General features: G+C 38.4%; 1 protein-coding gene across 1 annotated transcript; it reads left to right on the forward strand.

Moving 5' to 3' along the window:
- Positions 1–762: 762 nt before the first annotated feature.
- Positions 763–25,685, forward strand: LOC142204712 (diacylglycerol O-acyltransferase 2-like). Its single transcript, XM_075276024.1, has 9 exons — positions 763–870; positions 2,603–2,676; positions 3,176–3,271; positions 3,403–3,510; positions 4,799–4,869; positions 5,549–5,753; positions 6,816–6,990; positions 7,156–7,358; positions 25,415–25,685. Exons 3-9 carry the CDS (start codon positions 3,199–3,201, stop codon positions 25,567–25,569), a joined length of 990 nt encoding a protein of 329 aa, XP_075132125.1. The 5' UTR covers positions 763–870; positions 2,603–2,676; positions 3,176–3,198; the 3' UTR covers positions 25,570–25,685.
- The last annotated feature ends 977 nt before the right edge of the window (positions 25,686–26,662 follow it).

Below are 26,662 nucleotides of genomic sequence, written 5' to 3' on the forward strand. Positions count from 1 at the left end.
ATACCGTACACAACACATGCTCCTTGTGTACATAAGCCTTGTAACCAGCAATGCTCTTCCAGTCTTTATGACCCAGTTCTCTGCTGCCAAGTCATACAATAATCTTCTGATCTCCAGCGGACAGACGTCCAAGGGTTAAATGAGCTGTGAGCAATGTGTTTGAGAAACGTATAAGGGCAGAGTTCAATAGGACAAGCCGAAAACAATAGAAAACAGTGGGGACGAAAATCAGAAGTGTGCCCCGAAAATCAGAAGTGTGCCCATGAAGGAAACAGGAGCCAATGAAGGTCTTAAAGGGCCATGTACCTGCTATATGGGCAGCGACCTCCCCTGGGGGCAGAAGGTACTGCGGGGTCCATCAGCCATGCTCAGTAGGCTTTCCATTGACTGGTATGGCTGATAACAGAGAAGAATAGATGCAACTGTACATAAATACTGTCCCTTTAAATGTACATTCTAATAAAAAATATATTTCTAGGGGGTCTTAGATGTCCCCTTGTCCTGCCATTGTGGACATGGAGTGGTCCCAGGGTCACACAGATCCCAGCATGTCACCACATTCAGCGCCTTCAGATGGCTGATACTGAGGTTCTCTGGCAGACAAAGGGTTAAATAAAGGCTACCTGGACCCCTGGGGCTGTGGCGACAAAAGGGTTAAACGGCAGAGCGTTCCCGGGTCACAGTCCTCGTAGTCCATCAGTAACATGAGCAAAGTCCAGAGCATCTGATAGAGAGATATAGGCGGCTGCTGAGAGCGCTGTGCACAACACACTCACATATAGTGCCGCTATATACTGTGCACAGCATGAATACAGCAGGACACAGGTGAGAGGACGACTGCGGAATATATCAGGCGGAACCTACACCCAGGTGAGAGGCGCTATATATACTATACGCTGTACAGGTGGGAACAGGTGGTGACAGGTGACGGCAAATACGACAATATACAAGGGACTCCAATTACTGTGTGCAGGTGACGTCTCTATATACAAGTGTCATCTCTATATACAGGTAACATCTCTATATACTGGTGATAACAATCATTGTGTACAGGTGACATCTCTATATTCAGGTGACATCTCTTTATACAGGTGACATCTCTATATTCAGGTGACAGCTCTATATACAGGTGATAATCATTGTATACAGGTGACATCTCTATATACTGGTGATATCTCTATATACAGGTGACAACAATCATTGTGTACAGGTGGCATCTTTATATTCAGGTGACATCTCTATATACAGGTAATAACAATCATTGTGTACAGGTGACATCTCTATATACAAGTGACATCTCTATATACAGGTGACATCTCTTTATACAGGTGATAACAATCATTGTGTACAGGTGACATCTCTATATACAGGTGATATCTCTATATACAGGTGATAACAATCATTGTGTACAGGTGACATCTCTATATACAGGTGACATCTCTATATACAGGTGACATCTCTTTATACAGGTGACATCTCTCTACATAGGTGACAACAATAATTTCTGCATCAATTTGACCTAAAACGCCATCAGATATTCAGACAAGTCCTTCAAGCAGATATCGAGAATCTAATCAAATAAATATGTCAAAAATATTCAACTTGGTCACTAATTTATAGAAGAAAATGGTCCAATATCACCTATCTGTGAGGGGAAAGTATGTGAATCTTCAGGATAAGCAGATCATTAGAAGGTGAATTTATAGTCTGTTTTTTTTCTGGATAACATCCAGGTGTGAACGGGCAACCTGTTTTATTTAAAGGGATCTATCAAACCCTGGTCTTCCATCGCATTAGTAACATGGCACAAACAAAGGAGATCATGAGGACCTCAAAAGAAGAGCTGTTGATGTTCATCAGGCCGGAGAAAGATACAAAACCAACACTAAAGAGTTTGGAGACTCCACCAATCCATAGACAAATTGTGTACCAGTTCAAGACAATTCTTACCCTTCCCTGGAATGGTTGACCCAAAAAGATCACACCAAGAGATAGGTGAAGAATAGTCCTCAAAGTCACAAAGAAACCCAAGGTCATTTCTAACCAACCATGGTGTGCATGGCAGGACGGCAAGGAACATTGCTGAACATCTGAAGTTTTACCAAAAATCACCTGGACCACCCAAAAGGTTATTGGGACAACGTTCTTTGAACGGACGAGACCAAAGCAGGTCTTTTTGACTTGAGAAGTCAAATGGGAATGTTAATGGGAGGAACCCTCCAAGATAACAGAGTTGAAGTTCTTTTGTAAGAACGAATTGGTGAAATTCCCCCAAATTGATGTCCAGGATAAACCAAGAATCACCAGGAAATGTTCAGATGCAGTTATGGCTGACCAGATACGGAAAGCAAGGGTTCACATACTTTTGATATTCACAGATCCTTTTAATCTCTAAATCCATGACTGTGTCCAATATTTTTGACTCATTTCTTTGATTTGGTTCTCTTTTTATGCTCTTAGGCCAAATTTATGGAGAAATATTGAAACTTCTGAAGGGTTCACAAACTTTCAAATGACCATTGTGTACATGTGATAATTTTTGAGTGCAGGTGATCCCTCTGGTAATATCTGTGATTATAATATGACATACATGTATTTTCAGGTGACATCACTCTGGGAGTTTCTACAGTAAGGTTGGCCAACCTTATTGCTCAGAAGACATCTCTTCATGTTCAGGTAATGGTCCAATTTTAGGTGGTTGAGGCCATTTTGGTCCTTGAGGTTGTTGAGGCCTTTGAGACTTCCCTATAATCTTTGTCCATTGGCCCACCTACTATAACTTGTTCTATGGAGGAGTGTTGTAGGCCATAGGAAGGGCATTGTCGAGATGGGTGGTATGTCCAATAATCTAATATTTTGCACAATTTCTTGGATAGGTTGTCTATGTTGGCCCTATTGCCCTTTTTATAGGCAAAGCCAACCTCGGCAATGTTGCCCGCTTTCTAGGGGCTTCAGTCCGGTTCTGTATAGAACTCAATGTGATATAATGTCCTTGGGATAAATACAACTGTCCAAGACTGGACAGAAGACCATCTAAGGTGGCCTAAATTCCCACCAAAACTGAACTGAATGTATGTAAAAGGAAAGGTCTTTGGGAATACTGATGAAGGGCGCCATATTTATGAGCTAGATGACTGATCATAACCGATCCTATGGCTGGTGTTTCTATGGGCAGGTGACACAAGGAGAAGGTCCAGGATGGAGGACTCTGTGAGAAAACATGTCATGGCCATTAGTGTTTTCCAGTGGGTGCTGACATTTCTTCTAATGGGTGAGTAGGAATAAAGTCTACAACAACACCATCTGATGGTCAAATCAGACTGGATAAGGAACTCAAAAACGTGCCGTGACCAGTCTTTGCCTACATAATATATGTGAATTATTAATTTGTCTTCTCCCCAGGGACATTTTTCACAATTCTCCTTGTGTACTTGTTGTTCACCTCCTACTGGATCATACCTGTGGTGTATTTCACTTGGCTGATAATCGATTGGGACACTCCAATGAAAGGTATCTTCCTGGATCCAATTCCTCTACAAATCACCTAGAAATAGGATGAACCTTGTAGGAAATATCCAAAAACATAAATGTGATGGTCATCGATTTTCTGAAACAATATTTTAGTGATAAAGATCTAGGCCTTAGGGTCAAGGGATTGGCTCAAGTCACCTCCTAATAGGATCATCTTCTGCTGGCCCTTTGGCAGTTCCTTATTATCTCAGAACCTTGGCCCAACAGAAGATCCTTTGGTTCTCCCGTTTGACCAGTTACAGCCAACATTGAGCTTAAAACACCCACATTTAAGGAATGGTCATATTGCCATGGATCGATTTTAAAATCCAATTTCCGATCCTTTTCCAGCCAATCCCGATCGTGAGATTTCCTCGATCACCGATCTGAATCCAATCTTTTCCGATCCCGATTGTTCAACCCTAGTCAATGCTTCTCTATGGGAAAAGTCACTTTTAGGGTTGAGGCGATCTTGAGATTTCAAAATCCGATTTCCGATCCTTTTCCAGCCGATCCCGATAGTGAAATTTCCTCGAAATTTCCTCGATCCGATCCCGATTGCTCAACCCTAATCACCACTGATTAAGCTTTGGCAAAATTTCATGTCAAGAGAACCTTGAAGGAATTTGGGAACTATGATTGTAACGTTCCACAGAACATATGTGACTTCAGAACCCTTAAACCACTGGTTGGAAATTTCTATGACACAGAAGAACCTCTGGTATATTTTGCATATAAGGCCCACCTTGGTCAACATAATAAATCGGTCATTTTAACCGACCAATGGTAGAGCTACGTAGTCCAAAACAAAGTCAGCCATGTTTGAAATTTTTGCCCATGGAATTTTGTCCATGGAAGTGGACAGTAAAGGGGTCACTTGATTGGTACATGGATCATCCATGAAAGAAGACCTCACAAGACCTTTCCAATCCTTCTTTACATATCACATTAGGGTTGAGTTGGAAGGCTCTTAAACACATTAGTTGGTCGGTGAAACCAAAACTAGTAGGCTCAATGAAATTTTACCTAATGTGTAAGGGGGTCTATAACTTATTATATGGAAACTGTGAGCAATGGTAACACTCAATAGCATCTTCAACATGTGTCTTGGCAATTGTCTACCAGATTACGTATATTTAACCATCACGTTCTACATATTGTGCATGGACCTCAGCTCATGTATCCCAATGATATCCCCAGACCTAAACACATCTACTGTAGAAGTGGTATACCCTTTACCTAAAATGCTGGTAAGATTTGTCACATTCTTCTTGGTCTTTCCCAACAGGTGGTCGTAGAGTAGAATGGGTGAGGAGATGGACAATCTGGAAGCATTTCAGAGATTACTTCCCCATAAAGGTAACCTGTACCATCTAACTATAACCTTCACCATTGGGGCCACCATGCTGGTATCTCCTTATGGTGACCCTATGGATGGTGTTTCTTCAGATTCGTGATTTTGGTATTTGTCTCCATCTATCTGGTTGATGTTCATCGTCTATATTCTTTACCTTCAGGTCTTCTGGTCAAAATTGACTTTTCCATTAAGTTGAGTCTTCTCCTAGTGTGTCCTTTAGCTTCATGGATGACCATATAATCCATGGACTTTTTGAGTCTTCTAGAGTAGGAGCCACTTTTTTTTAGCCCATTACCTCCTAGGATTCAGTGGACAGAACTCCCTCTATGTGATCCATGTGTCCTAGAAAAGAGTTACCATGACTGGACAATCCCTCCAATATTTCTGTTCATACACAAGTCAATGGTAAGAAATTTTTGGCCTATTAGTAGATGTTGGATGGTTGAGCTTTGATGACTAGGTTGAGGTCTAGCTAGGCTTTCCTTCACAAAGATTTGCTGCCCTAGCTCTGCATCTTAATACCTTAGCCAAGTCATAGTGACTAATTTGGCACCGGTTTCCCTTCCAGTTACGCCCTTGAGATTAGGCAACATTTTTGATTACGTTATTTTTATCTTTTTTATCTAATTTACGGCCTTCTTTATGTAATGTTATATCTGTATCTTTGTTCAACTCCAACAGCTCGTTTCCGCTGCTCCCCTCAGTCCCGACAGAAATTACGTTTTGGGGGTTCACCCCCATGGGATCCTTGCCGCTTCATCTTTCTGCAATTTTGCTACTGAGGCCACTGGTTTCTCTGAAATATACCCAGGGGTCCGCCCATGGCTGGCTGTTCTGGCAGGGGTCTTCAGGTTGCCTATATACCGTGACTATATCATGTCAGCAGGTGAGAAGACTGTAGGCACAACCATGTCTAGAGATGACCTTTCACCATCTCCACCAACTTCACCAACTTCATATGCATCCTTAAATAGGTGTCGCTCCACTGAATTTGCTGCATTTGGAATTTTTTTCTCTAGCCCCCTACATTTCAGATCAATCATACTCTCTACTGGTCAGGTGGGTGGGCCTTGGAGGTGGTGAAAGGTTCTCTGTAATGGAATCTAAAATAGCAAATAAAGTGCAACATTATTCTGATTCTATAAGTAAAATTTTATAAATTTGTAAATTTTAATTCGTATTTGGTGTTCAGAGTCATAGACCTTAGTCCAATAAAGCCATGTACCAGCCATGAACACCAGGTGGCGATGTAGAGTTCTCTCAATCAATCATTGTATAGTGTAATTTGTACTTTATTCTAAGGCAGTAATTCTATATACCATAGTATATACTATACACTATATTGGACCTATGTGATCACTTATTTATTAATAAGAATTTTATTACTGATTTCTAAAGATGGAAGCTTACAAGATCTGTTTCAAGGAATATTCCTAAAGTTCGGCCCTATGGTTCATTTAGGGTAGTGCTATTATTATATAGTAGGGTCTTCTCAGACCCTAAAGTAGAATAAGCGGAAGCCCAGGGGAGGTGAATAAAAATAAGAAACAGTTATACTCACCTCTCCTAGGCATCCTTGCAGTGTCTGGTGGTCTCCCAGCATCCTCTTCAGGGGCCATAGCATCATGATGTTGGCATGCAACACATTACCACTCTGATTGGTCCGTTCATGTGGCAGAAGAGGACTGAAGAGGATGCCATGGGACCGCCAGACACCCTGTACAGGGGAGGTAAGTCATTTTTACTTACCTACCCTGGTCCACCGGTGGAGACAACAGCGTATATTAGTGGTGTGTGGTTGAGAAACCCCAAAAGCAGGTCGAGCCTGAAAATTTTTGGAAAATTAAGATCAAACCCAGTTTTAACTAAATTGGTTCACTCATCCCTAAATTGGTCTCTTATAAACCTCGTCAAGGCCGTATTATTATTTATCTTCCCTCTTGCCTAGGAGTTGCCCCAGTGAGTAAAGACAGCCTGAAATACCTCCTGTCCTGCTGTGGTACCGGCAACGCGGTCTTCATTGTAGTCGGAGGAGCGGCAGAGTCCTTGAAGAGCAGTCCTGGAGAACATATAGTAACTTTGAACAACAGGAAGGGCTTTGTAAGACTCGCCTTGGAAAATGGGTAAGTAAAACGGCCTATAAAACTGCAAAAATTGGATAATCAAAAAATGGGAGGGGCTTTGCCAGGAAGTAGGTGTGGACAGTTAATGGGGAGGGGTATAATATTTTTAGAGGTGGGGCCAGAGGTGTTTTTGCATCTGCTATTTCACTTTTTTTCTGATTTCAGGGCGGACCTGGTCCCGGTTTATTCTTTTGGCGAGAATGATATCTACGAACAAGTGCACTTTGCCCCGGATTCCTGGGGCTGGAAACTTCAGCTTCTATTTCAGAAACATGTGGGCTTTGCCCCCTGTCTATTTAAAGGCACGGGAGTGTTTGGGGAGGGCAGCTGGGGTCTCAATCCGTTCCCCCGTCCACTCACCACCGTTGGTAAGTAATAGCTGATGGTTAGAGAACATAAAGGACAATGTTACAATTCATTTCCAATCTGTGATCACAGAATTTTTTTTTGTGGTGGACAAAATCCAATTGTTCTTCACAGAATTCACAGAAATCATATTGTGGTGCTGTTTATTTTGTGTGCACGCAATTCATTTTGTGCCACAAAATTTATTTTCGAGTCCAAAATGATATTTGTTCACAAAAAATATTTTTTGTCGCTTACAATTCATTTTCTCAGACAGAATTCATTAATGTGACCACAGAATTGCAAAATAAATCTCGTGCACAGAAAATGACATTTTGTAACAAACAACAGTAACCAGAGTCCTTTAGTCACGTGAATGGGATCGGAACAATGAATTTGGGACACAATGTTATATTTTTTACAGAATGTGATTTTGTGAAACACAATGTTATTTTGTTGAATATAATATGATGTTGGTGCACATAATGTTATTTTGTGACATATAATGTTATCTAGTTGCACATAATGCAATGTTGTTGCACAGAATTTCACAAAGAATCTTATTTTCTGACAACGTAACACAGAATTGTATTTTGTAAGCCATGATCTGGTAATACCAAACCCATTGGGGGATTTATTGATTTATTCTACATAGTCTCAGCCTGCTGCTACTTGCACCTTCTCTTCATAAATCAGACGCCGCCCCTCCCCCTCCCGTGCGCCAGAATGGAATTCCTTGCTAGCCAGGAACTGGTGTAGATTTCCTAGTTAATTTTCTGGTGTGAGTTATAACACATTTTTTTGGGCTTAGGCGCCCCATGGCCTGTCTCTCCCCACCCACTTTCACAGAAGAAAGGGCCACATCCACCAATTTAACTCCCATCTACTCCAGGACAGTGGTGCACGCGAGTTGATCAATTACCCCCCATTAGGTCACAAAATAAATTTCTTTGCGACAAAATATTTGGTGATCGAAAAATTGGTTCTGTATAATGAATTATGAGAGCACATACATTGTGTAAGTTTTGTGCACAGAATGTATTTTGTGTTACATTTTTTTGTTTTATTGTTCATTTGCAAAACGCCATTGAATAATTCAGTTCGGCGACTACTTATGTTCTGCTTCGGAGAGTTGTGAGCGGTGCAGGGTTTGTGTCAGTTACTCTAATGCCATGTCATGGAGGAAACAGGCCGCCACCTTCTCTAGCAATGACCCGGCCACTGCATGGAGGTGTGCTGGTTAAGAGCTGGCCAGTTTTCAACATCACTTGGTGAGATGATCTGCAGTCTACCCAGCTATGCTGGTGTACTGTATGTCTAGGTAAGACCTTCTGTTACCTGCCAGGCTGAGCTGGTGTTCTGTATGTCTGGGTGAGACGCTCTGCGGCCTGCCAGGCTAAGCTGGTGTACATGATGGCTGGGTGAGACGCTCTGCGGCCTGTCAGGCTAAGCTGGTGTACATGATGGCTGGGTGAGACGCTCTGCGGCCTGTCAGGCTGAGCTGGTGTACATGATGGCTGGGTGAGACGCTCTGCGGCCTGCCAGGCTGAGCTGGTGTACATGATGCCTAGGTGAGACGCTCTGCGGCCTGTCAGGCTGAGCTGGTGTACATGATGCCTGGGTGAGACGCTCTGCGGCCTGTCAGGCTGAGCTGGTGTACATGATGGCTGGGTGAGACGCTCTGCGGCCATGCCAGGCTGAGCTAGTGTACATGATGCCTGGGTGAGACGCTCTGCGGCCTGTCAGGCTGAGCTGGTGTACATGATGGCTGGGTGAGACGCTCTGCGGCCTGCCAGGCTGAGCTAGTGTACATGATGCTTGGGTGAGACGCTCTGCGGCCTGTTAGGCTGAGCTGGTGTACATGATGCCTGGGTGAGATGCTCTGCGGCCTGTCAGGCTGAGCTGGTGTACATGATGCCTGGGTGAGACGCTCTGCGGCCTGCCAGGCTGAGCTGGTGTACATGATGCCTAGGTGAGACGCTCTGCGGCCTGTCAGGCTGAGCTGGTGTACATGATGCCTGGGTGAGACGCTCTGCGGCCTGTCAGGCTGAGCTGGTGTACATGATGCCTGGGTGAGACGCTCTGCGGCCTGTCAGGCTGAGCTGGTGTACATGATGGCTGGGTGAGACGCTCTGCGGCCTGTCAGGCTGAGCTGATGTACATGATGCCTGGGTGAGACGCTCTGCGGCCTGCCAGGTTTGAGCTGATGTACATGATGCCTGGGTGAGACGCTCTGCGGCCTGTCAGGCTGAGCTGGTGTACATGATGGCTGGGTGAGACGCTCTGTGGCCATGCCAGGCTGAGCTGGTGTACATGATGCCTGGGTGAGACGCTCTGCGGCCTGTCAGGCTGAGCTGGTGTACATGATGGCTGGGTGAGACGCTCTGCGGCCTGCCAGGCTGAGCTAGTGTACATGATGCTTGGGTGAGACGCTCTGCGGCCTGCCAGGCTGAGCTGGTGTACATGATGCCTAGGTGAGACGTTCTGCGGCCTGCCAGGCTGAGCTGGTGTACATGATGGCTGGGTGAGACGCTCTGCGGCCTGTCAGGCTGAGCTGGTGTACATGATGCCTGGGTGAGACGCTCTGCGGCCTGCCAGGCTGAGCTGGTGTACATGATGGCTGGGTGAGACGCTCTGCGGCCTGTCAGGCTGAGCTGGTGTACATGATGGCTGGGTGAGACGCTCTGCGGCCTGCCAGGCTGAGCTGGTGTACATGATGCCTAGGTGAGACGCTCTGCGGCCTGTCAGGCTGAGCTGGTGTACATGATGCCTGGGTGAGACGCTCTGCGGCCTGTCAGGCTGAGCTGGTGTACATGATGGCTGGGTGAGACGCTCTGCGGCCTGTCAGGCTGAGCTGGTGTACATGATGGCTGGGTGAGACGCTCTGCGGCCTGCCAGGCTGAGCTGGTGCACATGATGCCTAGGTGAGACGCTCTGCGGCCTGTCAGGCTGAGCTGGTGTACATGATGCCTGGGTGAGACGCTCTGCGGCCTGTCAGGCTGAGCTGGTGTACATGATGGCTGGGTGAGACGCTCTGCGGCCATGCCAGGCTGAGCTAGTGTACATGATGCCTGGGTGAGACGCTCTGCGGCCTGTCAGGCTGAGCTGGTGTACATGATGGCTGGGTGAGACGCTCTGCGGCCTGTCAGGCTGAGCTGATGTACATGATGGCTGGGTGAGATGCTCTGCGGCCTGTCGGGCTGAGCTGATGTACATGGTGCCTGGGTGAGACGCTCTGCGGCCTGCCAGGCTGAGCTGGTGTACATGATGCCTGGGTGAGACGCTCTGCGGCCTGTCAGGCTGAGCTGGTGTACATGATGCCTGGGTGAGACGCTCTGCGGCCTGCCAGGCTGAGCTGGTGTACATGATGCCTAGGTGAGACGCTCTGCGGCCTGTCAGGCTGAGCTGGTGTACATGATGCCTGGGTGAGACGCTCTGCGGCCTGTCAGGCTGAGCTGGTGTACATGATGCCTGGGTGAGACGCTCTGCGGCCTGTCAGGCTAAGCTGATGTACATGATGCCTGGGTGAGACGCTCTGCGGCCTGCCAGGTTTGAGCTGATGTACATGATGCCTGGGTGAGACGCTCTGCGGCCTGTCAGGCTGAGCTGGTGTACATGATGGCTGGGTGAGACGCTCTGCGGCCTGTCTGGCTGAGCTGGTGTACATGATGGCTGGGTGAGACGCTCTGCAGCCTGCCAGGCTGAGCTAGTGTACATGATGCTTGGGTGAGACGCTCTGCGGCCTGCCAGGCTGAGCTGGTGTACATGATGCCTGGGTGAGACGCTCTGCGGCCTGTCGGACTGAGCTGATGTACATGGTGCCTGGGTGAGACGCTCTGCGGCCTGCCAGGTTTGAGCTGATGTACATGATGCCTGGGTGAGACGCTCTGCGGCCTGCCAGGCTGAGCTGGTGTACATGATGCCTGGGTGAGACGCTCTGCGGCCTGTCGGGCTGAGCTGATGTACATGGTGCCTGGGTGAGACGCTCTGCGGCCTGCCAGGTTTGAGCTGATGTACATGATGCCTGGGTGAGACGCTCTGCGGCCTGCCAGGCTGAGCTGGTGTACATGATGCCTGGGTGAGACGCTCTACGGCCTGTCAGGCTGAGCTGGTGTACATGATGCCTGGGTGAGACGCTCTGCGGCCTGCCAGGTTTGAGCTGATGTACATGATGCCTGGGTGAGACGCTCTGCGGCCATGCCAGGCTGAGCTGGTGTACATAATGCCTGGGTGAGACGCTCTGCGGCCTGTCGGGCTGAGCTGATGTACATGATGCCTAGGTGAGACACTCTGCGGCCTGCCAGGCTGAGCTGGTGTACATGATGCTTGGGTGAGACGCTCTGCGGCCTGCCAGGCTGAGCTGGTGTACATGATGGCTGGGTGAGACGCTCTGCGGCCTGTCAGGCTGAGCTGGTGTACATGATGCTTGGGTGAGACGCTCTGCGGCCTGCCAAGCTGAGCTGGTGTACATGATGCCTGGGTGAGACGCTCTGCGGCCTGTCAGGCTGAGCTGGTGTACATGATGCCTGGGTGAGATGCTCTGCGGCCTGCCAGGCTGAGCTGGTGTACATGATGCTTGGGTGAGACGCTCTGCGGCCTGCCAAGCTGAGCTGGTGTACATGATGCCTGGGTGAGACGCTCTGCGGCCTGCCAGGCTGAGCTGGTGTACATGATGCCTGGGTGAGACGCTCTGCGGCCTGTCAGGCTGAGCTGGTGTACATGATGCCTGGGTGAGACGCTCTGCGGCCTGCCAGGCTGAGCTGGTGTACATGATGCCTAGGTGAGACGCTCTGCGGCCTGTCAGGCTGAGCTGGTGTACATGATGGCTGGGTGAGACGCTCTGCGGCCTGTCAGGCTGAGCTGGTGTACATGATGCTTGGGTGAGACGCTCTGCGGCCTGCCAAGCTGAGCTGGTGTACATGATGCCTGGGTGAGACGCTCTGCGGCCTGTCAGGCTGAGCTGGTGTACATGATGCCTGGGTGAGATGCTCTGCGGCCTGCCAGGCTGAGCTGGTGTACATGATGCTTGGGTGAGACGCTCTGCGGCCTGCCAAGCTGAGCTGGTGTACATGATGCCTGGGTGAGACGCTCTGCGGCCTGCCAGGCTGAGCTGGTGTACATGATGCCTGGGTGAGACGCTCTGCGGCCTGTCAGGCTGAGCTGGTGTACATGATGCCTGGGTGAGACGCTCTGCGGCCTGCCAGGCTGAGCTGGTGTACATGATGCCTAGGTGAGACGCTCTGCGGCCTGTCAGGCTGAGCTGGTGTACATGATGCCTGGGTGAGACGCTCTGCGGCCTGTCAGGCTGAGCTGGTGTACATGATGTCTGTGTCAGTCGCTTAGTGGGTGTAATTCTAGGTTATGGTAACATTAGACGCAGATTCTGTGTCATCCGGCTGCAGAGATACCCAGGGACGCAGAACACAGAGATATATAGAGGACAATGACATAGAGAGGGGGGAGAAGGCACCGCCAGAGGCAGAGAGGGCAACGACCCAGGGAGGGTAGAGGGGGCACACCGCAGCCTGGCGGAGGAAGGAGGGGGGTAGAGAGGAAGAAAAGGAGAAGGAAATAAAAGGAATGAAGAACACAAAGAGAATGGCACAGAGGACAGAGAGAGAGGCAGGGGAGGGGACGGCGAGAGACAGGAGGGGGAGTGAGAGGAGAAAATCTGTTATAGCAAGTGGGGGGAACAGATGGAAGAGACAGACACCGGAGAAAAGGGAAATGTACAAACAGGGAAGATGCTCATAGGAATGAGGGGGTATAATAATGGAGGGAGGGGTGTTATATACTGTATCTATATAGGGGAAAGGGCTGCACGACTCCAACAAAATCATTAATAGGATTACTCATAGTGACTCATATAATCTGTACAGACCTGAGAAAATCCCAAATTATTATTACCTGTTCACTAATCACCATAAATAGGAAAATCCCCAAAATACATAAAAATATATAAGATTCCCAGAATGCATCAGAATAGTGCAAGGAATGTCGTATTATATTTCTACTGGAAGGAGTGTATAGCATCATTGTCAACACCTACTAAGTAATGACGTCTCCATTAGATATCTACTGTAGTTACTATAATACTGCTCCTATGTACAAGAATATAACTACTATAATACTGCTCCTATGTACAAGAATATAACTAATATAATACTACTCCTATGTACAAGAATATAACTACTATAATACTGCTCCTATGTACAAGAATATAACTAATATAATACTACTCCTATGTACAAGAATATAACTACTATAATACTACTCCTATGTACAAGAATATAACTACTATAATACTGCTCCTATGTACAAGAATATAACTAATATAATACTACTCCTATGTACAAGAATATAACTACTATAATACTACTCCTATGTACAAGAATATAACTACTATAATACTGCTCCTATGTACAAGAATATAACTACTATAATACTACTCCTATGTACAAGAATATAACTACTATAATACTACCTCCTATGTACAAGAATATAACTACTATAATACTGCTCCTATGTACAAGAATATAACTACTATAATACTACCTCCTATGTACAAGAATATAACTACTATAATACTACCTCCTATGTACAAGAATATAACTACTATAATACTACTCCTATGTACAAGGATATAACTACTATAATACTGCTCCTATGTACAAGAATATAACTACTATAATACTACCTCCTATGTACAAGAATATAACTACTATAATACTGCTCCTATGTACAAGAATATAATTACTATAATACTACTCCTATGTACAAGAATATAACTACTATAATACTACCTCCTATATACAAGAATGTAACTACTATAATACTGCTCCTATGTACAATAATATAATTACTATAATACTGCTATGTACAAGAATATAACTACTATAATACTGCTCCTATGTAAAGGAATATAACTATTATAATACTGCCCTCAATGAACAAGAATATAACTACTCTAATACTACTCCTATATACAAGAATATAACTACTATAATACTACTCCTATATACAAGAATATAACTACTATAATACTACCTCCTATATACAAGAATGTAACTACTATAATACTGCTCCTATGTACAATAATATAATTACTATAATACTGCTATGTACAAGAATATAACTACTATAATACTGCTCCTACGTACAAGAATATAACTACTATAATACTGCTCCTATGTACAAGAATATAACTACTATAATACTGCTCCTATGTACAAGAATATAACTACTATAATACTGCTCCTATGTACAAGAATATAACTACTATAATACTGCTCCTATGTACAAGAATATAACTGCTATAATACTACTCCTATATACAAGAATATAACTACTATAATACTACGTCCTATGTACAAGAATATAACTACTATAATACTGCTCCTATGTACAAGAATATAATTACTATAATACTGCTATGTACAAGAATATAACTGCTATAATACTACTCCTATATACAAGAATATAACTACTATAATACTGCTCCTACGTACAAGAATATAACTACTATAATACTGCTCCTATGTACAAGAATATAATTACTATAATACTGCTCCTATGTACAAGAATATAACTATTATAATACTGCTCCTATGTACAAGAATATAATTACTACAATACTGCTCCTATGTACAAGAATATAACTACTCTAATACTACTCCTATGTACAAGAATATAACTACTATAATACTGCTCCTATGTACAAGAATATAACTACTATAATACTGCTCCTATGTACAAGAATATAACTACTATAATACTGCTCCTATGTACAAGAATATAACTACTATAATACTGTTCCTACGTACAAGAATATAACTACTATAATACTGCTCCTATGTACAAGAATATAACTACTATAATACTGCTCCTATGTACAAGAATATAACTACTATAATACTGCTCCTATGTACAAGAATATAACTACTATAATACTGCTCCTATGTACAAGAATATAACTACTATAATACTGCTCCTATGTACAAGAATTTAACTACTATAATACTGCTCCTATGTACAAGAATATAACTACTATAATACTGCTCCTATGTACAAGAATATAACTACTATAATACTGCTCCTATGTACAAGAATATAACTACTATAATACTGCTCCTATGTACAAGAATTTAACTACTATAATACTGCTCCTATGTACAAGAATATAACTACTAAAATATTGCTCCTATGTACAAGAATATAACTACTATAATAATACTACTCCTATGTACAAGAATATAACTACTATAATACTGCTCCTATGTACAAGAATTTAACTACTATAATGCCACTGTTATGTACAAGAATATAACTACTATAATACTACTCCTATGTACAAGAATATAACTACTATAATACTGCTCCTATGTACAAGCATATAACTACTATAATACTCCCTCCTATGTACAAGAATATAACTATAATACTGCTCCTATGTACAAGAATATAACTACTATAATACTGCTCCTATGTACAAGAATATAACTACTATAATACTACTCCTATGTACAAGAATATAACTACTATAATACTGCTCCAATGTACAAGAATATAACTACTAAAATATTGCTCCTATGTACAAGAATATAACTACTATAATAATACTACTCCTATGTACAAGAATATAACTACTATAATACTGCTCCTATGTACAAGAATTTAACTACTATAATGCCACTGTTATGTACAAGAATATAACTACTATAATACTGCTCCTATGTACAAGAATATAACTACTATAATGCCACTGTTATGTACAAGCATATAACTACTATAATACTACTCCTATGTACAAGAATATAACTACTATAATACTGCTCCTATGTACAAGCATATAACTACTATAATACTCCCTCCTATGTACAAGAATATAACTATAATACTGCTCCTATGTACAAGAATATAACTACTATAATACTGCTCCTATGTACAAGAATATAACTACTATAATATTGCTCCTATGTACAAGAATATAACTACTATAATACTACTCCTATGTACAAGACTATAATTACTATAATACTACTCCTATGTACAAGAAAATAACTACTATAACACTACTCCTATGTACAAGAATATAACTACTATAATACTACTCCTATGTACAAGAATATAACTACTATAATACTACCTCCTATGTACAAGAATATAACTATAATACTGCTCCTATGTACAAGAATATAACTACTATATTACTGCTCCTATGTACAAGAATATAACTACTATAATACCACTCCTATGTACAAGAATATAACAACTATAATACTACTCCTATGTACAAGAATATATCTACTATAATACTACTCCCATGTACAAGAATATAACTACTATACTACTGCCTCCTATGTACAAGAATATAACTACTATAATACTGCTCCTATGTACAAGAATATAACTACTATACTACTGCCTCCTATGTACAAAAATATAACTACTATAATACTGCTCCTATGTACAAGAATATAACTACTATAATAATGCTCCTATGTACAAGAATATAACTACTATAATACTGCTCCTATGTACAAGAATATAACTACTATAATACTACTCCTATGTACAAGAATATAACTACTATAATACTACTCCTATGTACAAGACTATAACTACTATAATACTGCTCCTATGTACAAGAATATAACTACTATAATACTGCTCCTATGTACAAGAATATAACTACTATAATACTGCTCCTATGTACAAGAATATAACTACTATAATACTGTTCCTACGTACAAGAATATAACTACTATAATACTGCTCCTATGTACAAGAATATAACTACTATAATACTGCTCCTATGTACAAGAATATAACTACTATAATACTGCTCCTATGTACAAGAATATAACTACTATAATACTGCTCCTATGTACAAGAATATAACTACTATAATACTGCTCCTATGTACAAGAATTTAACTACTATAATACTGCTCCTATGTACAAGAATATAACTACTATAATACTGCTCCTATGTACAAGAATATAACTACTATAATACTGCTCCTATGTACAAGAATATAACTACTATAATACTGCTCCTATGTACAAGAATTTAACTACTATAATACTGCTCCTATGTACAAGAATATAACTACTAAAATATTGCTCCTATGTACAAGAATATAACTACTATAATAATACTACTCCTATGTACAAGAATATAACTACTATAATACTGCTCCTATGTACAAGAATTTAACTACTATAATGCCACTGTTATGTACAAGAATATAACTACTATAATACTACTCCTATGTACAAGAATATAACTACTATAATACTGCTCCTATGTACAAGCATATAACTACTATAATACTCCCTCCTATGTACAAGAATATAACTATAATACTGCTCCTATGTACAAGAATATAACTACTATAATACTGCTCCTATGTACAAGAATATAACTACTATAATACTACTCCTATGTACAAGAATATAACTACTATAATACTGCTCCAATGTACAAGAATATAACTACTAAAATATTGCTCCTATGTACAAGAATATAACTACTATAATAATACTACTCCTATGTACAAGAATATAACTACTATAATACTGCTCCTATGTACAAGAATTTAACTACTATAATGCCACTGTTATGTACAAGAATATAACTACTATAATACTGCTCCTATGTACAAGAATATAACTACTATAATGCCACTGTTATGTACAAGCATATAACTACTATAATACTACTCCTATGTACAAGAATATAACTACTATAATACTGCTCCTATGTACAAGCATATAACTACTATAATACTCCCTCCTATGTACAAGAATATAACTATAATACTGCTCCTATGTACAAGAATATAACTACTATAATACTGCTCCTATGTACAAGAATATAACTACTATAATATTGCTCCTATGTACAAGAATATAACTACTATAATACTACTCCTATGTACAAGACTATAATTACTATAATACTACTCCTATGTACAAGAAAATAACTACTATAACACTACTCCTATGTACAAGAATATAACTACTATAATACTACTCCTATGTACAAGAATATAACTACTATAATACTACCTCCTATGTACAAGAATATAACTATAATACTGCTCCTATGTACAAGAATATAACTACTATATTACTGCTCCTATGTACAAGAATATAACTACTATAATACCACTCCTATGTACAAGAATATAACAACTATAATACTACTCCTATGTACAAGAATATATCTACTATAATACTACTCCCATGTACAAGAATATAACTACTATACTACTGCCTCCTATGTACAAGAATATAACTACTATAATACTGCTCCTATGTACAAGAATATAACTACTATACTACTGCCTCCTATGTACAAAAATATAACTACTATAATACTGCTCCTATGTACAAGAATATAACTACTATAATAATGCTCCTATGTACAAGAATATAACTACTATAATACTGCTCCTATGTACAAGAATATAACTACTATAATACTACTCCTATGTACAAGAATATAACTACTATAATACTACTCCTATATACAAGACTATAACTACTATAATACTACTCCTATGTACAAGAATATAACTACAATAATACTGCTCCTATGTAAAAGAATATAACTACTATAATACTACTCCTATGTACAAGAATATAACTACTATAATACTACTCCTATGTACAAGAATATAACTACTATAATACTGCTCCTATGTACAAGAATATAACTACTATAATACTACCCCCTATGTACAAGAATATAACTACTATAATACTGCTCCTATGTACAAGAATATAACTACTATAATACTGCTCCTATGTACAAGAATATAACTACTATAATACTGCTCCTATGTACAAGAATATAACTACTATAATACTGCCCCTATGTACAAGAATATAACTACTATAATACTGCTCCTATGTACAAGAATATAAATACTATAATACTGCCCCTATGTACAAGAATATAACTACTATAATACTGCTCCTATGTACAAGAATATAAATACTATAATACTGCCCCCTATGTACAAGAATATAACTACTATAATACTGCTCCTATGTACAAGAATATAACTACTATAATACTACCTCCTATGTACAAGAATATAACTACTATAATACTGCTCCTATATACAAGAATATAACTACTATAATACTGCTCCTATGTACAAGAATATAACTACTATAATACTACCCCCTATGTACAAGAATATAACTACTATAATACTGCCCCTATGTACAAGAATATAACTACTATAATACTGCTCCTATGTACAAGAATATAAATACTATAATACTGCCCCTATGTACAAGAATATAACTACTATAATACTGCTCCTATGTACAAGAATATAAATACTATAATACTGCCCCCTATGTACAAGAATATAACTACTATAATACTACCTCCTATGTACAAGAATATAACTACTATAATACTGCTCCTATGTACAAGAATATAAATACTATAATACTGCTCCTATGTGCAAGAATATAACTACTATAATACTGCTCCTATGTACAAGAATATAAATACTATAATACTGCCCCCTATGTACAAGAATATAACTACTATAATACTGCTCCTATGTACAAGAATATAATTACTATAATACTGCTATGTACAGGAATATAACTACTATAATACTGCTCCTACGTACAAGAATATAACTACTATAATACTGCTCCTATGTACAAGAATATAATTACTATAATACTGCTCCTATGTACAAGAATATAACTACTATAATACTGCTCCTATGTACAAGAATATAACTACTATAATACTGCTCCTATGTACAAGAATATAACTACTATAATACTGCCCTCTATGTACAAGAATATAACTACTCTAATACTACTCCTATGTACAAGAATATAACTACTATAATATTGCTCCTATGTACAAGAATATAACTACTATAATACTGCTCCTATGTACAAGAATATAACTACTATAATACTGTTCCTACGTACAAGAATATAACTACTATAATACTGCTCCTATGTACAAGAATATAACTACTATAATACTGCTCCTATGTACAAGAATATAACTACTATAATACTGCTCCTATGTACAAGAATATAAATACTATAATACTGCCCCTATGTACAAGAATATAACTACTAAAATATTGCTCCTATGTACAAGAATATAACTACTATAATAATACTACTCCTATGTACAAGAATATAACTACTATAATACTGCTCCTATGTACAAGAATATAACTACTATAATGCCACTGTTATGTACAAGAATATAACTACTATAATACTGCTCCTATGTACAAGAATATAACTACTATAATACTGCTCCTACGTACAAGAATATAACTACTATAATACTGCTCCTATGTACAAGAATATAATTACTATAATACTGCTCCTATTTACAAGAATATAACTACTATAATACTGCTCCTATGTACAAGAATATAACTACTATAATACTGCTCCTATGTACAAGATTATAACTACTATAATACTGCCCTCTATGTACAAGAATATAACTACTCTAATACTACTCCTATGTACAAGAATATAACTACTATAATATTGCTCCTATGTACAAGAATATAACTACTATAATACTGCTCCTATGTACAAGAATATAACTACTATAATACTGTTCCTACGTACAAGAATATAACTACTATAATACTGCTCCTATGTACAAGAATATAACTACTATAATACTGCTCCTATGTACAAGAATATAACTACTATAATAATACTACTCCTATGTACAAGAATATAACTACTATAATACTGCTCCTATGTACAAGAATATAACTACTATAATGCCACTGTTATGTACAAGAATATAACTACTATAATACTGCTCCTATGTACAAGAATATAACTACTATAATGCCACTGTTATGTACAAGAATATAACTACTATAATACTACTCCTATGTACAAGAATATAACTACTATAATACTGCTCCTATGTACAAGAATATAACTACTATAATACTCCCTCCTATGTACAAGAATATAACTATAATACTGCTCCTATGTACAATAATATAACTACTATAATACTGCTCCTATGTACAAGAATATAACTACTATAATATTGCTCCTATGTACAAGACTATAACTACTATAATACTACTCCTATGTACAAGACTATAAGTACTATAATACTGCCTCCTATGTATAAAAATATAACTACTATAATACTGCTCCTTTGTACAAGAATATAACTACTATAATATTGCTCCTATGTACAAGAATATAACTACTATAATACTACTCCTATGTACAAGAATATAACTACTATAATACTACTCCTATGTACAAGAAAATAACTACTATAACACTACTCCTATGTACAAGAATATAACTACTATAATACTACTCCTATGTACAAGAATATAACTACTATAATACTACCTCCTATGTACAAGAATATAACTATAATACTGCTCCTATGTACAAGAATATAACTACTATAATACTGCTCCTATGTACAAGAATATAACTACTATATTACTGCTCCTATGTATAAGAATATAACTACTATAATACCACTCCTATGTACAAGAATATAACAACTATAATACTGCTCCTATATACAAGAATATATCTACTATAATACTACTCCCATGTACAAGAATATAACTACTATAATACTGCTCCTATATACAAGAATATAACTACTATAATACTACCTCCTATGTACAAGAATATAACTACTATACTACTGCCTCCTATGTACAAGAATATAACTACTATAATAATGCTCCTATGTACAAGAATATAACTACTATAATACTGCTCCTATGTACAAGAATATAACTACTATAATACTACTCCTATGTACAAGAATATAACTACTATAATACTACTCCTATGTACAAGACTATAACTACTATAATACTACTCCTATGTACAAGAAAATAACTACTATAATACTACTCCTATGCACAAGAATATAACTACAATAATACTGCTCCTATGTAAAAGAATATAACTACTATAATACTACCCCCTATGTACAAGAATATAACTACTATAATACTGCTCCTATGTACAAGAATATAAATACTATAATACTGCCCCTATGTACAAGAATATAACTACTATAATACTGCTCCTATGTACAAGAATATAAATACTATAATACTGCCCCCTATGTACAAGAATATAACTACTATAATACTACTCCTATGTACAAGAATATAAATACTATAATACTGCCCCTATGTACAAGAATATAACTACTATAATACTGCTCCTATGTACAAGAATATAACTACTATAATACTGCTCCTATGTACAAGAATATAACTACTATAATACTGCCCCTATGTACAAGAATATAACTACTATAATACTGCTCCTATGTACAAGAATATAAATACTATAATACTGCCCCTATGTACAAGAATATAACTACTATAATACTGCTCCTATGTACAAGAATATAAATACTATAATACTGCCCCCTATGTACAAGAATATAACTACTATAATACTGCTCCTATGTACAAGAATATAACTACTATAATACTACCTCCTATGTACAAGAATATAACTACTATAATACTGCTCCTATATACAAGAATATAACTACTATAATACTGCTCCTATGTACAAGAATATAACTACTATAATACTGCTCCTATGTACAAGAATATAAATACTATAATACTGCCCCCTATGTACAAGAATATAACTACTATAATACTACCTCCTATGTACAAGAATATAACTACTATAATACTGCTCCTATGTACAAGAATATAACTACTATAATACTACTCCTATGTACAAGAATATAACTACTATAATACTACCTCTTATGTACAAGAATATAACTACTATAATACTGCCCCTATGTACAAGAATATAACTACTATAATACTGCTCCTATGTACAAGAATATAACTACTATAATACTACCTCCTATGTACAAGAATATAACTACTATAATACTACTCCTATGTACAAGAATATAACTACTATAATACTGCTCCTATGTACAAGAATATAACTACTATAATACTACTCCTATGTACAAGAATATAACTACTATAATATTGCTCCTATGTACAAGACTATAACTACTATAATACTACTCCTATGTACAAGACTATAAGTACTATAATACTGCCTCCTATGTATAAAAATATAACTACTATAATACTGCTCCTTTGTACAAGAATATAACTACTATAATATTGCTCCTATGTACAAGAATATAACTACTATAATACTACTCCTATGTACAAGAATATAACTACTATAATACTACTCCTATGTACAAGAAAATAACTACTATAACACTACTCCTATGTACAAGAATATAACTACTATAATACTACTCCTATGTACAAGAATATAACTACTATAATACTACCTCCTATGTACAAGAATATAACTATAATACTGCTCCTATGTACAAGAATATAACTACTATAATACTGCTCCTATGTACAAGAATATAACTACTATATTACTGCTCCTATGTATAAGAATATAACTACTATAATACCACTCCTATGTACAAGAATATAACAACTATAATACTGCTCCTATATACAAGAATATATCTACTATAATACTACTCCCATGTACAAGAATATAACTACTATAATACTGCTCCTATATACAAGAATATAACTACTATAATACTACCTCCTATGTACAAGAATATAACTACTATACTACTGCCTCCTATGTACAAGAATATAACTACTATAATAATGCTCCTATGTACAAGAATATAACTACTATAATACTGCTCCTATGTACAAGAATATAACTACTATAATACTACTCCTATGTACAAGAATATAACTACTATAATACTACTCCTATGTACAAGACTATAACTACTATAATACTACTCCTATGTACAAGAAAATAACTACTATAATACTACTCCTATGCACAAGAATATAACTACAATAATACTGCTCCTATGTAAAAGAATATAACTACTATAATACTACCCCCTATGTACAAGAATATAACTACTATAATACTGCTCCTATGTACAAGAATATAAATACTATAATACTGCCCCTATGTACAAGAATATAACTACTATAATACTGCTCCTATGTACAAGAATATAAATACTATAATACTGCCCCCTATGTACAAGAATATAACTACTATAATACTACTCCTATGTACAAGAATATAAATACTATAATACTGCCCCTATGTACAAGAATATAACTACTATAATACTGCTCCTATGTACAAGAATATAACTACTATAATACTGCTCCTATGTACAAGAATATAACTACTATAATACTGCCCCTATGTACAAGAATATAACTACTATAATACTGCTCCTATGTACAAGAATATAAATACTATAATACTGCCCCTATGTACAAGAATATAACTACTATAATACTGCTCCTATGTACAAGAATATAAATACTATAATACTGCCCCCTATGTACAAGAATATAACTACTATAATACTGCTCCTATGTACAAGAATATAACTACTATAATACTACCTCCTATGTACAAGAATATAACTACTATAATACTGCTCCTATATACAAGAATATAACTACTATAATACTGCTCCTATGTACAAGAATATAACTACTATAATACTGCTCCTATGTACAAGAATATAAATACTATAATACTGCCCCCTATGTACAAGAATATAACTACTATAATACTACCTCCTATGTACAAGAATATAACTACTATAATACTGCTCCTATGTACAAGAATATAACTACTATAATACTACTCCTATGTACAAGAATATAACTACTATAATACTACCTCTTATGTACAAGAATATAACTACTATAATACTGCCCCTATGTACAAGAATATAACTACTATAATACTGCTCCTATGTACAAGAATATAACTACTATAATACTACCTCCTATGTACAAGAATATAACTACTATAATACTACTCCTATGTACAAGAATATAACTACTATAATACTGCTCCTATGTACAAGAATATAACTACTATAATACTACTCCTATGTACAAGAATATAACTACTATAATGATTTATGATCTAAAATATAGATTTTTATTAACCCTTTGTTCCATTCTATACAGTAGGTAAGCCTATCCGAGTACCGCATTGTCCGGTCCCATCAGAACAGGACGTGGATCAGTATCATGGACTTTACATAGCAGGACTTCAGGAACTGTTTGATGAGTACAAGGTCTCCTGTGGACTGTCATCGTCCGTCAGTCTCAAAATCATCTGACTTTTTGGCCCTTTGGATTGAGAAACAAAACCATAGAGACCAGAGGGACTTCTGGGACTTCATCTTCTCATGGACTTTCTTCTAAGCTAGGAGATGTGTGATATGTCTTAGTCTGTGAATAAATCTTTGTGAGATCTGTGCTGGTCCTCACTTTTCTTCCTTAAACTATATTGAGCTGTTGTGAGTTCTTCGAAGTCGACACCAATCAACTGATTGAACCTTCTTGTTGTAAATTTAAGTATTTTCCAAACTATAGTTTTTTTGGTTTGTCCTAAGGGGGCGCTGTTACTTCATCATACATTGATTGTAATGACGGATCTAGACATGGGATTACTATTTTGGGTATCAGTAAAATCACACCCATCTGCGACTTATCACTTTTTGGCTTTTAGGCCATCTGTAGACTCTGTTTATGCTAGTAGTAGGACAGGCCCACGTGGAAGAAGGGTATAGGGTTGTAAGGTTTAGGTCAAGAATTTGAGGGCATTCCTTGAGTGGAGAGTGATGGATGTTAATACACTAGTCCTTGACATTTTTAGGACTATCTGCTTCAAAGGGTTGTAGATTGTTGACCTTGGTCTTTTGGAGAGGACTTGAGGTAGACTACTTTCTGTATGGACATGTTGTGTATTGAACTTGAAGATTTTTGATGATCAATTAGAAATACCACAAAAAAGTTATGAATGGACGTCTCTAGGAGAGACATCCAAAGATTGTCCACATTTAGAAGACTTAAGTCTGGATAAGTAGTGTCCTACCAATCCCTGGATGGGACCATGTACCAAAAACATAGAGGAGGTCAACTCTTTCTTCATCTTGATGTCAACATTTAGAAACATAAATCTCGGAGGGCAAGGTCAAGATTTCAGATTGGTGGCAAAGTCAACGGTAGTCAACTTGTGGTCAAGACACCAACCCATCCCATTTTCAGAAATCTTATCCCAATGGCTCGAATCTTGGTCATATTAGATGAAAAATCTTTATGTTAAGTCATGGTGGCTTTGGGTGGAAATAACATATGGGTATGACCAGCCTTGCATGTCGTTGCCCACGAAAAGAATGACCAAGAAACATGTCCATGACATACAACCAT

The sequence above is a fragment of the Leptodactylus fuscus genome, chromosome 5 (assembly GCF_031893055.1).
Source record: "Leptodactylus fuscus isolate aLepFus1 chromosome 5, aLepFus1.hap2, whole genome shotgun sequence".
NCBI lineage: Eukaryota > Metazoa > Chordata > Amphibia > Anura > Leptodactylidae > Leptodactylus > Leptodactylus fuscus.